The following is a 16,648-nucleotide window of genomic DNA, read 5'->3' as shown; positions in this document are numbered from 1 at the left end:
CTTCCCACCCACAAGTCACAGCACTGCTTTGCCCTGCTGTTGCTGGCCAGGTAGTGGTAGAGTGTGCAGGCTGGGGCAATATGTGCGCAGTGTGGGGAACATTGGATGTACGCTATGTCTGACATTGCTCTAGGCTGCCAATCCATGTTGATAAAAGTCAGTCAGGGTGGATGCCATTACGAAGCTCCTGAACCTTTGCCTGCCCTTGGCCTGGGACTTTACACCAAGAGACAGACTTCTGCAGCAGAGAAGGCGGGCAGAAGGGTTGTGACATCACGCGGCACGGAGAAAATGCTGTGTCACTGAGTATGTGGCGCAGGGAGGAAGCCTTCCACTGCAACGCCCTCACAGGCTATGCTGACATTTGATCCGGCGCTGGAGAGGAGGGTCCGTGCAGTTGATGCAAGAAGAGCTTCAGACGCTGCAGTATGCTGTAGCAGCCAGCATACTGACATCTGCAGATGCTGTGGGCCTATTTTTGAGGTTTATTTGCAACTAATGGTATTCTGATTTTTAAATAAGTTTAAAAAAATTTTTTTTATTATTTAATGTAGCATATTTTAACACTTTTCATGCATATTTTAAGTATTTTTCATGCATATTTCAAGCTTTTTTTGTTGCATGGAGTTCCATTACTTACTGTCACTGAAGTACACATATGCAGCTTTGTACATACAGGAAGACTTAAATGTGAAGTCTTTCACCACACAGTCTACAGACTAGAAAACAGAAATAAGTAATGCATGTCAAAATCTATTTTTTTTTTCAATATAAAAACTTAATACAAGATGTACAAATATGGTACAAGCAGTGCATTCATAAAAGCAAAACTCCAATCCTATGTGAAAGGGTTTTCGACAGTATGTGCATTCTCTAAAATATAGAAATACAAAGTTTAGGAATATGTTATGGTGCCTCAGATACTGTAGGCAGCTTTATGCATTTTTAAATTATACATTCCCACAGAAATGTAACGGTTATATTAAGATGTTGCTGCTCCCCACTGCCTTGACAAAAAAAACAAAATCAAGGGCAGTATTCAATGACCTTAATCGTGATGTGCAGCGAATCCTGTTTAGGATTTGCTGCACAGTCGCCGTGTTCCGGAGAGCTGGAGCCCTCGCTTATACACTATTCAATGAGGCAGGGGCTCGCTGCCCCTGACAGCGAATGTGAACCCCTGCGGTGGATGCCGCAGGGAGCCGGAGGACGGCGGCAGGCAGGGAGATGGAAGTCTCCCTACCTGCCCCAGAATGTATGTGGAGGGTAGGAGAGATCCCCGGGACCCAGGCAGCACAAGCTGCCCCCCCAGGAGAGCAAGCAGGGGACCAGGTATGCACTGCTCCCAATCGTGCATATGTAATGATCGGGAGCAGTGAATATATGAATATGTAATGAACGGCTCTCGGCCCCCTGCTGGCTGTTATGTGTAAAAAAAATATATATATTTTTTTTAAATTAAATATATATTCATGTGCTGTAAGCACATGAATAAAAATAGCATGCCCCTTCTCAGAATAAAATTCCTGATTTTTTTACACCAAATTTAAAAAAACAACAACATTGTTTTGAAAGTTCACATTCCACTTCACCATGAAAAGATGGTGATTGCTACACTTAGAAAGCAATTCGCCATCTTCTCATTGAATACACTCACGGCGAATCACATTGAAAAACCACAGCGAGTTGCGGAGAGTATCAGACGGTGAATTGTCCGTCATTCGCTGTTCACCGTCCGCAAAAAGTGCACGTTCAATAGGGTGATTCACTTTCTGACAAAAAAAAATCACCTTCCAAAGTGAAAATAGCACAAATTTGCCATGAAACAAGGCGAATTGGCCTCATTGAATACTGCCCCAAATGTGAATAGAGACAGAGACATACACAGACACGCGCGCCGGCCAGAGAGGCACACAGACACGTGCGCCGGCCAGAGAGGCACACAGACACGCGGGCCGGCCAGAGAGGCACACAGACACGCGCGCCGGCCAGAGAGGCACACAGACACGCGCGCCGGCCAGAGAGGCACACAGACACGCGCGCCGGCCAGAGAGGCACACAGACACGCGCGCCGGCCAGAGAGGCACACAGACACGCGCGCCGGCCAGAGAGGCACACAGACACGCGCGCCGGCCAGAGAGGCACACAGACACGCGCGCCGGCCAGAGAGGCACACAGACACGCGCGCCGGCCAGAGAGGCACACAGACACGCGCGCCGGCCAGAGAGGCACACAGACACGCGCGCCGGCCAGAGAGGCACACAGACACGCGCGCCGGCCAGAGAGGCACACAGACACGCGCGCCGGCCAGAGAGGCACACAGACACGCGCGCCGGCCAGAGAGGCACACAGACACGCGCGCCGGCCAGAGAGGCACACAGACACGCGCGCCGGCCAGAGAGGCACACAGACACGCGCGCCGGCCAGAGAGGCACACAGACACGCGCGCCGGCCAGAGAGGCACACAGACACGCTCGCCGGCCAGAGAGGCACACAGACACGCGCGCCGGCCAGAGTGGCACACAGACACGCGCGCCGGCCAGAGAGCCACACAGACACGCGCGCCGGCCAGAGAGGCACACAGACACGCGCGCCAGCCAGAGAGGCACACAGACACGCGCGCCAGCCAGAGAGGCACACAGACACGCGCGTTAGCCAGAGAGGCACACAGACACGCGCGCCAGCCAGAGAGGCACACAGACACGCGCGCCAGCCAGAGAGGCACACAGACACGCGCGCCAGCCAGAGAGGCACACAGACACGCGCGCCAGCCAGAGAGGCACACAGACACGCGCGTCAGCCAGAGAGGCACACAGACACGCGCGCCAGCCAGAGAGGCACACAGACACGCGCGCCAGCCAGAGAGGCACACAGACACCCGCACCAGCCAGAGAGGCACACAGACACGCGCGCCAGCCAGAGAGGCACACAGACACGTGCGCCGGCCAGAGAGGCACACAGACACGCGCGCCAGCCAGAGAGGCACACAGACATGCGCGTCAGCCAGAGAGGCACACAGACACGCGCGCCAGCCAGAGAGGCACACAGACACGCGCGTCAGCCAGAGAGGCACACAGACACGCGCGCCAGCCAGAGAGGCACACAGACACCCGCGCCAGCCAGAGAGGCACACAGACACGTGCGCCGGCCAGAGAGGCACACAGGCACGTGCGCATTATATTACATATAACGTTTTCCAATAAATGAAAACAGAAGGTGGCACTATCCAAAAATTATTAGTGTATTAGATCATCGAAAACGGTGCAAAAAAAAGTCAGTACATGTGTAAACAGTTTTGGAGCCGTAGCTCCTTCCTCAGGACGACTGACAGCATACTTAAAACATAAGTGAAGTGCACCTGGTTTGTTCTGCACTTCACTTATGTTTTTAACCTTTTCAGTGTCCACCACGACCATGTCGTCCTTAAGCATGTATCCACCTCTGTCAATAGCAACCTATCCTATGTCGACCATTTCCAGGTGCTCTTAAACTGGCTAGAAGCACTGAATGGCCCACACTTGCATTCTAGAAATAACAAGGATCAAGAGGAAGGAGGACAACCCTCAGTGAAGGAGTAGATGTGGAAAACGAGCCTAACTAAATCCATTCCTTTTGCACCCCAGAAGCTCTTTTTTTCAGGATTTATTTAACTATATACAGTTTGCTTGGCAGAGTCAGTAATTGTTCTGCCTGATTACAGATAGTAATCCTCAAAACATGAGCTGTTGAGGGAGAGCGAGGACTGGATTGTGGAACCACTAAACTACAATACTAAACATGGTGAAAAGATGTAGAATAACTTTAAGACATTTTTTTCATTTAACTTATACTATTGGGGCTTTCAAATGGGGACATTTTGCGGAGCGAGATCGCTCAGCACAGTGCTGCACAGAGCTGTGTGCCGAGCAATCGGTTAGGGTGAGTGTTCTCCAGTGAGAACATTAGCCCTGACACCGGCAATCTAACTACATTTATTTAAGATAGATCTTAATCGCCAGGCGATATCGACGCACAGGGGCCATACATCGCTATCGCCCATACACAAGAAGCGATGTAGGGGCATTTTCAAAGCAATCTAGTCAAATTAAGTGAAACTGCTTAGAAAATTCCCTGAAATTGCCCAGTGGGAAGGCCCATAAAAAAATGTGACATTCTACACAGGCTACAACATGTATTTGTGAGATGATACAGTACATACCTTCTCATTGGGTGAAATAAAGTAAATGGCTTTTAAATCTTTAACAGGCTGTCTGATCTTATAAATGTCTTCCACAACTATAGAAAGAAAAAATAACACATATTTGTCAATGTAAATACGTCCAAGGAGCACATATAGTCAACATATTGTTTTTCTGGCCTTTAAAATAAACATTTTAATTTTAATAATTATTGTGGCATTAGTTGTTCTTAAACCTGCGAGCGGATTCCTGGAAGAACAGGAATACTTAGGGGCATAGTCAATGCCGGGAGCTCGCTGCGACAGTAAGTAAGACTGCCAGCTCGTCCTGTCAGTATTCATCTGACACCACCCCGCATATGCTGATTACAAAACTGGAGCAAGGGGGAATTGGTGTATGCGGCCGCAGAAAGAGCGAGACCTGCAGCTAAATGCATTAGCCACGAGCCACGCTGTTTGGGGGAATCCTCGCTGTCCTGTGACAGCAAGGATTTCCCCGGAACATAGAATAGGGTGAGCGGCTAATGCCGTTTAACCCCCTCACCGGCTGCATTGAATACGGGCCTTAGTGTTATATGTAAGTTTATCTAAACACATATTGCAATATCAAAATTTTCTTATAAATATAAATACTACAGTAGTATAATTTTCAGTTAAATATGGACTTATTCCAAAAACAGTCGGAGAGCAAAATAATAATAAATAATATTATTCAGGTGTCTTTTTATTGTGGGCGTGATTTTATAAAAAAAAACCTCTAGTGTACTGGTAAATTATGGAAATAAATGTGATTATGACAGTGACATCCTGAAAATGCCATTGAATATGGTTTAATAAGGAAGAGCACATGACGGAAGAGGGCCCTGCTAATTAGTGCTTACATTTTAAAGGGGAGGGGCAGACATACAGGGTTGACAGGGAGCATGTAGCAGTGGGTTAGGATCAAAGTTGGCTGGGTTTGGTGGGTCTTGAGAGCCTGTATAAGGTTTTGTAGAGAATTGGAGAGTCTGAGGGGGAGAGGTGGAGAATTCTAGAGAAAGGAAAGAGCAAGTGAAAAATCTTGGAGGTAGGAGTTGGAGAAAGTTATCAGTAGACAGGAGAGGCGGACGTGCATTAATAGAGCAACAGCATCACGCAGACCAAGGGAGTGAAGGATTTGCAGGAGTGGGTGGTCCACAGTGTCAAAAGCAGCAGAGGTTAATAAGCAGCATGTAGTAGCCCTTAGATTTGGCAGCATGAAGGTGCAGACTTTTGCAGTGGCAGTTTTAGTGGAGTAGAGGACGGAAACCAGACTGAAATGGGACAAGCAGTAAGTGGGAAGATAGAAAGGCAGGAAGAGGACTGTAAACAATGCGTCTAAGGAGTTTTGTGGCACCTGTAATCATGCTGTATGAATAGCTGTGGCAATTCGACCAAAGTGATTAACCTTGGCGAATTGAATTTGGCCATGAGAGATGTTAAATTACTAAAAAAAAATTTAGAAACCAATATTAATTTTGTTTTTCTATGCATCTTTAAATAAATCACTTGTAATCAATGATATTAAGCCAATAAATATTTTCCAAGTCAGGCGGCGAGCGCAGATGAAGCAGCTCTCCGGCTGCAGTGAGGGCGCAAGAGAGCTGCGTCATCTTCATCTGCCGCCTGTCCTGTCATCTGCGCGGATCCCCAGCCTGACCGCACGCACGGAGGACCGGCAACCCTGGGGAGTACCCCTTTCACACCGGCCAGGACCCCGGGAACAACCCTGCTCCATAGCAGGGTTGAAATCCCAGCAAACTTTGACGGTATTTTGGCCCAGGAACCTTACACACTAGCGCTAGTCGCGGGTTGTTGCCGGGTCCAACTTGGGAATTTAGGCTGGTGTGAAAGGGGTATGACTGGTGGCACTAATGCAAGCAATTTGTGCAAGTTTATATGTAGCTTTTACAATACCTGTAATGCCTTCTTCCAACAGGTCTGTCATTTTGCAACATGATGTCAGCAGCTTGGTTGTAAACTGATCTATGAGCATAACCTGGATGGGAAACACAACAGACAATATAATGTATTTGTTTCTGTAATTAGGAAGTAGAATAAGTAGTGCTCTTCCCAGAAAAGTGCCAGATGAGTGGCAACAAGAAGTAGCTGGGTGGGGCCTTTATGGAAATAAAAACAAACAGGGGCTCCGGTTAATGCCTGCCTACCTTAGGACACAGACCTGTGCCTAATACAGAGAGTCATCTTTTTTTTTTTTTTTTTTTCACAGTCAGTGTTTATTATGATACAATAACATGCATACATTGTAATATAGACATTTTCATCAGGACTTCAGAAAGTGCGCCGAGTATCAAGTCAAAATAGCATACAGTCCGTATTTCAATTATTGGTAAACGTATGCATTAACATTTTAAACTGTGGAAAATAACACATTTTAATGTACAGTTATGCCCAAGTACATCGTGGCTGCGTTGCGCATAAAGTGCGCCATGCAAATCGCGCATGGATCGCGCCTGCTCCTTGCGCTATAGTCCCGTTATAGATCGTGTTATAACGTAACGTAATCTTGTAAATGTAACCTGCACTTACACTCATTGACCACCAGATGTCACTTTTCCCAAACAGTACAGCGCATGCGTAAAAATCTCTTCTACAAAACAGTGGCCGCCACGACTTTTCACTACGGATTTTGTCCTTACTTTACGGACAGAGTGTTTTGTATTTATTCGCAGAAGCAGCTACGTACGGTCATTTATGTAATTGGTACAGAAGCCATGCTAACCTTTGCTATTGCTGGATGACTACTTAAAACATTATTTGAGGACCTACAGTATCATACTTTACACCACAGATTTTGTCCTTACTTTACGGACAGAGTTATTTTATTTTATTCGCAGCCGCAGTGACGTACTGTATGGACATGAACTGTATGTGATTGGTGCAGAAGCCATGCTAACCATCTGCTTGAATTATAATCTCTGGCAACAGTGGCCTAACGGGTAGAGGCACAGCTGCACTATGTCAGTATCAGGAGTTCGATCCTCAGTTGGTTACAATATATTTTTATTTTTTAAACGTTCTTTTTTTTTTTAAACCAATACAGGTACTGTAGTTTCAGTAGTTGGTGCTTATCAAATTCTTTCGGACTTTTCCACAAACAAAAATTCACAATGGCAGGCCTCCATGTACACGATAGTTAATACCCATACATACTGCGCTACAGAGAACGTTTTTTTTCGCAAAATAGATTTAGCTTTTCAGGTAAAATTTCTTGCCTTGAGGACCGTGTTTCGGGATTAAATTCGCTAACCTTTGCTAACCAGCCACTTTTCACTACGGATCTTGTCCTTACTTTACGGACAGAGTGTTTGTACAGTATTTATTCGCAGAAGCAGCTACGTACGGTCATTTATGTAATTGGTACAGAAGCCATGCTAACCTTTGCTATTGCTAGATGACTACTTAAAACATTATTGGAGGACCTACAGTATCATATTTTACACTACGGATTTTGTCCTTACTTTACGGGCAGAGTTTTAGTACAGGTATTTTATTCGCAGCCGCAGTGACGTACTGGATGGTCATGAACTGTATGTGATTGGTGCAGAAGCCATGCTAACCATCTGCCTGCAGTAAAATCACAGGTAATAGTGGCCTAGCGGGTAGAGACACGGCTTTACTATCTCAGTATCAGTAGTTCGATCCTCAGTTGGTTACAATATATTTTCATTTTTTAAACGTACAGTAATTTTTTTTTTTTAAACCAATACAGGTACTGTAGTTACAGTAGTTGGTGCGGTACTTCTTTACTTTCACGGCATGGCGCCGTGCGTACTTCCGGGTTACGCTCGCCACTAACTAAGTAAAATAAACGAAGTAAAATAAACGAAGTTAACGCCATGCCAACGATACAGTAGTTCATACTGTACCTCCACTATCCATGTTGGCATGGAGTTGATTTTAATTAGCGTGGCGAGCGTAGCGAGCCACCGAGCCCGCAGCGTGGGCGAGCTGGCGCCGGCAGGCCGTCATGTACACGATAGTTAATACCCATACTGTACTGCGCTACAGAGAACGTTTTTCTTCCGCAACAATAGATTTCTCCAAACTCAGACACAGACCGACACCTCAGACAATAAGATGTTGATTGCAGTCATATGTACAAAATACAGTATGTTAATTGCAGTCTGCCTTTTTGTTTCGCTGGTAATTGTACATAATTCAAATGCACCTATCAGCTTCGTGCAGGATTTCCTTTGTCTCTGCCAGCATAAATTCAGCTACAGATACTAAAATTGTCAAACTATCCAGTTTGTTTTTCTGCATCTAAACCGTGTAGAATTGCTACGGATCGTCTCTTCATCTCTTGCCTGTATACAAGCACGAGATTGTACCTGTACACCTGGACTATTCATTCTGCTGAATCCAAAGTCAAGTTGTTGCTGCGTTCCTGTTTCTACAAAGCTTTACCATCATACTGCCTTCCTTCCGCAAGAAGAGTACAGTACAGTATCTTCTCGCTGGAGCAGTAAGTACACTATACAGTAGTACAGTCATTTGTACATTTGACTGATTGCTGAATTACAGTATACAGTAAGCAGCACTACAAAACGGTCCCTGCGCGGAAGCGCTCGGTTCCCACCCTTCCCTGAATGAAGCTGTTTCCCTTCTTTCCCTACTGTTCAAATGCACCCGGTGCAGAATACTGTATACAATCGCCTGCTGTGTATACTGTATTCAGATACTGCAGGCTGCCGCTATGGGTATTGTCCGTAAATACTAGAGTCTGTTTTGCAGACTTACTGTATACAGTATCGAGTAGTGATATCGTGATTTTTGATGGCTTACACGTTCAGTGCAGTGCAGTAGAGATAGCGCCATTGAGAATGTTGTTTTTTCCTCAAACGAGGGGACCGGTGTTTTTCTCATGTTTACGGACGCAGGCTCAGTCAGTAATAGGAGCACATGTGATACTGTATCGTGATTTTCAGCCATGTTGGGAATCGACATGGCGGCACAGTGCAGTAGAGATAGTGTAGCGCCATTGAGAATATTGTACAATGTGTTAAAATTTCCTGGTGTGTATGGGCCGCAGATCCCCGACTAGCGATGACAGTACTCTATTAGGGTGGGCTACTGTAGGCTGCTAAATACTAGTTCTCTCCGTAATACCATTGGTGTAATACCGTAAATACAGTAACGTATTTTTTCCTCAAACGAGGGGACCGGTGTTTTTTCTCATGTTTACGGACTGTTTCGCAGGCTCAGTCAGTAATAGGAGCACATGTGATACTGTATCGTGATTTTCAGCCATGTTGGGAATCGACATGGCTGCACACAGTGCAGTAGAGATACTGTAGCGCCATTGAGAATATTGTACAATTTGTTAAAATTGCCTGGTGTGTATGGGCCGCAGATCCCCGACTAGCGCTGACAGTACTCTATTAGGGTGGGCTACTGTAGGCTGCTAAATACTACTGTAGTTCTCTCCGTAATACCATTGGTGTAATACCGTAAATAACGAATTTTTTCCTCAAATGAGGGGACCGGTGTTTTTCTCATGTTTACGGACTGTTTCGCAGGGTCAGTCAGCAATAGGAGCACATGTGATATCGTGATTTTCAGCCATGTTGGGAATCGACATGGCTGCACAGTGCAGTAGAGATACTGTAGCGCCATTGAGAATATTGTACAATGTGTTAAAATTGCCTGGTGTGTATGGGCCGCAGATCCCCGACTAGCGATGACAATACTCTATTAGGGTGGGCTACTGTAGGCTGCTAAATACTAGTTCTCTCCGTAATACCATTGGTGTAATACTGTAAATAACGTATTTTTTCCTCAAACGAGGGGACCGGTGTTTTTCTCATGTTTACGGACTGTTTCGCAGGGTCAGTCAGCAATAGGAGCACATGTGATATCGTGATTTTCAGCCATGTTGGGAATCGACATGGCTGCACAGTGCAGTAGAGATACTGTAGCGCCATTGAGAATATTGTACAATGTGTTAAAATTGCCTGGTGTGTATGGGCCGCAGATCCCCGACTAGCGATGACAATACTCTATTAGGGTGGGCTACTGCAGGCTGCTACTATGGGTATTCTCGTATAATCTGTGCTACTGTAAATACTGGATTAGTCCGTAATACTGTTGGTGTAATACTGTAAATACAGTAACGTATTTTTTCGCAGGTGGGGGGGGGGGGGGGGGCGGATTTTTGCGCATATTAATAGACTATTTCGCAGACTCAGTCATACTGTATTTGTGTAAAAAATCCCCTAGCTGTGGGTGTTCGTATTGTAAGTACTGTAATCATACCTCCCAACATGACCCATGCCAGGCGGGACAGAATGCTCTGTTTCTGGACTTCCCTCTTAATGTACTGTATGATTGCCATCACCTGTTTCAAACAGGATAATTGTTAAGAAAGGTGCTTCAACACAGGTGATGGCAATTATAATTAAGGGAGAAGTCCTGAAACAGAGCATTGTGTCCCTCCTGGAGAGGGTCCTGTTGGGAGGCATGCTGTAATTACAGTAATACTAGATTACAGGTACTGTATCTGGAGAACCAGAATACTGTACCAGTTTATTTATTTTTTTAATTTTTTTGTACATTACTCTACATACTGTACTGTACATTGGCATTACGGTGTGTGTCAAAGTACTGTATGTGTAATGGGCATTACGGTATGCCAATGGCCAATACAGTGTGCACAGTGGCGTAAGTACAGCATACTGTACAGCCCCAGCGGTGGTAAGGAAGGTGCTTACAGTAGCAAGCAGATTTGTGCTGTGGGGCTATTGTTACCCGCTGCCTTCTGCCCAGGTCCTGCTCTCCCAGCTCCCCCACCCCTTACCGCTCAGCATATTGCCACCGATGGTACCTGCCTCAACAGTGCATCAGTCCCGGCTCTCCCTGCTCCTGCTAATGAAAAGTGACACTAAGAATATGGCTGCCCCTGTACAGCAGAGCGTTTTTAAGAAACTTAGAGGAGTCCTCCACCCCTCCTAGTCTGTCTGTCTAAGCCCCATCTGTCAACGTACTGTACTTTTGTTTATCGCTTCATCCCTTTTATTGAAAAAAAAAAAGCTCATGTCTATGCAGTACGGTCACATAATTTTCGGTACTTGTGACTTACAGTATCTGGGCAGCCAATGTTGAAATTGTATGCCAGTACCCTAAGCATGCGATTTCCCTTGAAATTCCTTTGAAGAGAAACTCGCTGTTGCATTGTATGCTATTGTATTGCATGCGATGCGATTTGATGCGATTTTAATACTGTACAGTATGTACAGATGTACCCAGATGCCTGTTTCATATGTGAAATGGCCCCCCAGACCCCATTTTTAATTGTATTCCCACCCTGATGGCTAAATGCCCCCATTGTTAACGCCACCCCACTATCAACGCCAACCCGAAGCGTGGCGAGCGCAGCCAGCCCGCGAGGGGCGGCGGTACGCGTCCTCCGACCTTTTCATACCCCCACAATCCACGTCGGCGGCATTAGAGGGTCAGTGCGCAATATATTCAAAAGACGCAGCAGCACTTATTTCCTCACTACAGAGGGTGAAGCAGGCCCACAGGCTGAGACAGACATTAATCAATGTCTGGGAATGACATATTCCCAGCTCCTATACTAGATCAGATTTGTCCGTGGGATAGGCTGAACTCATCTTGGTGCAGACATTCCACACCTCAGAGATGAGCATTGAAGTCGCAAGGCTGAGCTCATCTAGGTGCAGACATTCCACACCTGAGAGATGAGCATTGAAGTCGCAAGGCTGAGCTCATCTAGGTGCAGACATTCCACACCTGAGAGATGAGCATTGAAGTCGCAAGGCTGAGCTCATCTAGGTGCAGACATTCCACACCTGAGAGATGAGCATTGAAGCCCCTGCCCCTTACACACCCTCTGCTGCACTACATTATCCTGGAACAGAGATTCAACACCTGAGATCATCACATACAGCACCTGGGGATTAGGGCTACTGGCGAAACCCCATTAAAAAAAAACAACACAGTGCAGCCACCTCATGGGTGTGTTGGAAGAGCTGCTAATTATTTATAAAATGTTGACAGTTACATCTAACTTGTTGATAACTTATAATACCAAAAAATAAGTCGCAGTTCCGATATGTCAATTAGTACCAAAATTAAAACAATAACACCAAATAAATGAATTATGATGATCACACCGAAGATTTGGTAGTGCAGCTCCCAGAAGTAATTGGAATAGATTACTTGCAGAAATAGTTTTAAAAGGACAGAGAGTGCAAAACCAAAATCTAAATATTTGTTATAGGTTTATTAACCAGTAAAAAACAATTCGAATATGCATTTGTAAATATATACAATAAAATACATTTATTACTCACTGGTGCCCATCTATTTATGAGTGTGACTCTGTTAAATAAAATAAATAATGTATTTTATTGTATATATTTACAAATGCATATTTTAATTGTTTTTTACTGGTTAATAAACCTATAACAAATATTCAGATTTCGGTTTTGCGCTCTCTTTCTTTTTAAAAATATTGTTGGTAACTTAATAACCTGAATATTTAAACCCAGGCAACGCTGGCTACTTCAGCTAGTGCAGTGATTCCCAACAGTGGTTCCCTTGAGTGCCACCTGACTTCTGCAGGGGTGTCGTCTTGCAGTAGGTTGGTGGTCAAGTTCCAAATCTAATTATTCATGGTTAAAACTATTGGCAAAACCAGCGCTAGTGGCTGCCAATGATAAAACATGTGGACAAAAAGATGCACAACTATCAACCGCAACAGAACAAAATAATGACAGGTAGGCAAAATTTACTTCATTTAATATTTTTCCCAAATTTGTCAATAAAAACAGCTTTTATGCTAGGGATGCCATAAACAAAAGTGCTGATTCTCTAGGGTACAGTGATTCAAGTAAGTTTGGCAACCATTGAGCTAGTTTAATATATGTGCTGGCTGTCATACCCAATGAACAGCAGCACCGCTCTGCTTCGCTGACCTTGCCGCAGCATAGGACACCGCGCTCAGCTTGCCTGTCTTCTATAAGTCCACCCCCAGATTCCGGTAGGCTACTTTCCCTGGAATCTGGGGGTAGGTTTATAAAAGATAGACAAGCTGAGCGCTGTGTTCCGTGCTACAGCAGGTCAGTGAAACACGGTTACGGTATAGATGATAGACAATGTCTAGGTTGGCAGTCACTAGGTCGACACAAGCTTATGGTCGACATAGGCAAGGTCAATAGTTAAAAGGCTGGTACTGTATAAGGGTTACATGATTTTTTTGGTGTCTATGTAATCATACATCGACATGGAGACCATATATGTACGGCTTTGCTTGCCATACTATTATATTCCCACTTTATGCCCACTTGGATAGTAAAGTATGAAAATCCACCTTCTTTCTGAAAAAAATCATGAAAACCTCATGTCGACCATAAGTCACTAGTCACTGTCCAAGGTGTCCATCTAGTCACTGTCGAACCATTAGTGGTCAACCTAGTGACCGTTGACCTAGACATTGTCTATCCACTGACCGGATACCCTGAAAAACACGGTGCTGCGGATCACTGGGTATGGTTGTCAGCACATATATATATAAAAAACATACAACATTACATGTACATATGCTAACTGGCTCCCCCATGCAATGTGTGGTCAGTACTCAAATCAGGGACAGCAGCAGCCACTGCTCCTCGATCACCTTCCCCTGTAAGCTCATGACCCACCTGCTGCCTCTGCACCGAATGCATCTCCCTCCATTAGCCATTCTTGCATACACTCCAGGAACAACTGGGAGGCTCCCGAAGGTTGGGTAGCCCTGCCAGCTCCTTGGGGCAATAGACAAGTTTCCTGGGTCATGCCGCACAGGCCCCACCCCCAGATAGCCCCTGCACCTGGCCATCGAATATTAAAATGGATAGATGCAAAAAAAAAAAAAAAACATGTAGTAGTCAGGGGCGCCTATTGGCGCCCCTGACTACTACATACATAATAACACCTTTCCTACATCCACTCCTCCAAAATCTTATTTTCTATATGACATTAGTTTTATTATTTTATTGAAAAATGTTTCTTTTTATTCATAAGGATAAAATTATGAGATATACTGTTGCAGTAATGGAGATCCAAATAACAAGATATGAAAAGATCAAATATAAATCAAATTAAACCTTTATTCTATAACTTTTAGTGTAAAACAACGTAAACTTCATTAACTATATAAAGAGGGACAAACTGTCAGCAAGGCACTGGTAGAGTGATCTCACAATAGCTTGTGATGTCACAATAGCTAGTGATGTCACGATGGAGCTTGAAAGGTTAAAAAAAAAGCAGAGCACTGCACAGAGAGCATTATTGTTGCAGAGTCACGGGACATAGAAGCAGCTCTGACAGATTTTGTCTTATTATCTTCTCAAACCATGGCGGAAATACCCTGCAACGTAGCGGTATACAGTACCTTATGTTTGGATGACCAAAAGATCGACTTGGTGTATTCAGTTTCAAAGCGAGTATGTGATGATGGTGAAATAATTCACCCAGGAGATCTACAAGAGGACCAACTGATGGTGACTATCAGGGATGGCTCTACAGAGATTGAGATGGTTGGTGCTCCAAAAGCATGGAGCTATGATCGTTATTTAGGCTGGATAGAAGAGGCACATAACTATAGTGCTATGTGGACGCTCACAGAAAGTCTACTGCCTCATACTGTCAGCACGGACGTGACTGGCGATGATAGGAGTGACAGAGAAAGGAGCGGACAGCTGGAGGAAAACATACAAGAGACTCCAAATGACGACATGATGGACGCATTACAGCTCAAAAGAGAAGTGGAGGAGGAAATAAAAAAGAAAGAAGCTGAACTTAGAGAACTCCATCAAGTGAAGGAAAGTTTAAATGACATTCTAAAAGAAAAGACCCCACGCTCAGGCTGGCGAGGCTTCGTCAGCAGCATTAGAGGGTCAGTGCGCAATATATTCAGAAGACTCAGCAGCACTTATTTCCTCACTACAGAGGGTGAAGCAGGCCCACAGGCTGAGACAGACATTAATCAATGTCTGGGAATGACATATTCCCAGCTCCTATACTAGATCAGATTTGTCCGTGGGATAGGCTGAACTCATCTTGGTGCAGACATTCCACACCTCAGAGATGAGCATTGAAGTCGCAAGGCTGAGCTCATCTAGGTGCAGACATTCCACACCTGAGAGATGAGCATTGAAGTCGCAAGGCTGAGCTCATCTAGGTGCAGACATTCCACACCTGAGAGATGAGCATTGAAGTCGCAAGGCTGAGCTCATCTAGGTGCAGACATTCCACACCTGGGAGATGAGCATTGAAGCCCCTGCCCCTTACACACCCTCTGCTGCACCACATTATCCTGGAACAGAGATTCAACACCTGAGATCATCACATACAGCACCTGGGGATTAGGGCTACTGGCGAAACCCCATTAAAAAAAACGACACAGTGCAGCCACCTCATGGGTGTGTTGGAAGAGCTGCTAATTATTTATTAAATGTTAACAGTTACATCTAACTTGTTGATAACTTATAATACCAAAAAATAAGTCGCAGTTCCGATATGTCAATTAGTACCAAAATTAAAACAATAACACCAAATAAATGAATTATGATGATCACACCGAAGATTTGGTAGTGCAGCTCCCAGAAGTAATTGGAATAGATTACTTGCATAAATAGTTTTAAAAGGACAGAGAGTGCAAAACCAAAATCTAAATATTTGTTATAGGTTTATTAACCAGTAAAAAACAATTCGAATATGCATTTGTAAATATATACAATAAAATACATTTATTACTCACTGGTGCCCATCTATTTAAGAGTGTGACTCTGTTAAATAAAATAAATAATGTATTTTATTGTATATATTTACAAATGCATATTTTAATTGTTTTTTACTGGTTAATAAACCTATAACAAATATTCAGATTTCGGTTTTGCGCTCTCTTTCTTTTTAAAAATATTGTTGGTAACTTAATAACCTGAATATTTAAACCCAGGCAACGCTGGCTACTTCAGCTAGTGCAGTGATTCCCAACAGTGGTTCCCTTGAGTGCCACCTGACTCCTGCAGGGGTGTCGTCTTGCAGTAGGTTGGTGGTCAAGTTCCAAATCTAATTATTCATGGTTAAAACTATTGGCAAAACCAGCGCTAGTGGCTGCCAATGATAAAACATGTGGACAAAAAGATGCACAACTATCAACCACAACAGAACTAAATAATGACAGGTAGGCAAAATTTACTTCATTTAATATTTTTCCCAAATTTGTCAATAAAAACAGCTTTTATCCTAGGGATGCCATAAACAAAAGTGCTGATTCTCTAGGGTACAGTGATTCAAGTAAGTTTGGCAACCATTGAGCTAGTTTAATATATGTGCTGGCTGTCATACCCAATGAACAGCAGCACCACTCTGCTTCGCTGACCTTGCCGCAGCATAGGACACCGCGCTCAGCTTGCCTGTCTT

At 44.5% G+C, this 16,648-nt stretch overlaps 1 protein-coding gene across 1 annotated transcript in view; it reads right to left on the bottom strand.

Moving 5' to 3' along the window:
* STXBP3 (syntaxin binding protein 3) overlaps positions 1-16,648 on the bottom strand; it is a 102,522-nt gene that overhangs the window by 33,669 nt on the left and 52,205 nt on the right. Inside the window, exons 3-5 of the mRNA XM_083156828.1 lie at positions 6,113-6,194; positions 4,199-4,275; positions 641-719 (exon numbers count right to left, since the gene is read on the bottom strand). Of these exons, the coding sequence (XP_083012954.1) occupies positions 641-719; positions 4,199-4,275; positions 6,113-6,194 (238 nt within the window). The remainder of the gene's footprint in view (positions 1-640; positions 720-4,198; positions 4,276-6,112; positions 6,195-16,648) is intronic.

Source organism: Crinia signifera, chromosome 8, assembly GCF_055691185.1.
Source record: "Crinia signifera chromosome 8, ASM5569118v1, whole genome shotgun sequence".
Classification (NCBI taxonomy): domain Eukaryota; kingdom Metazoa; phylum Chordata; class Amphibia; order Anura; family Myobatrachidae; genus Crinia; species Crinia signifera.
This window is presented reverse-complemented; position numbering and strand designations above follow the sequence as displayed.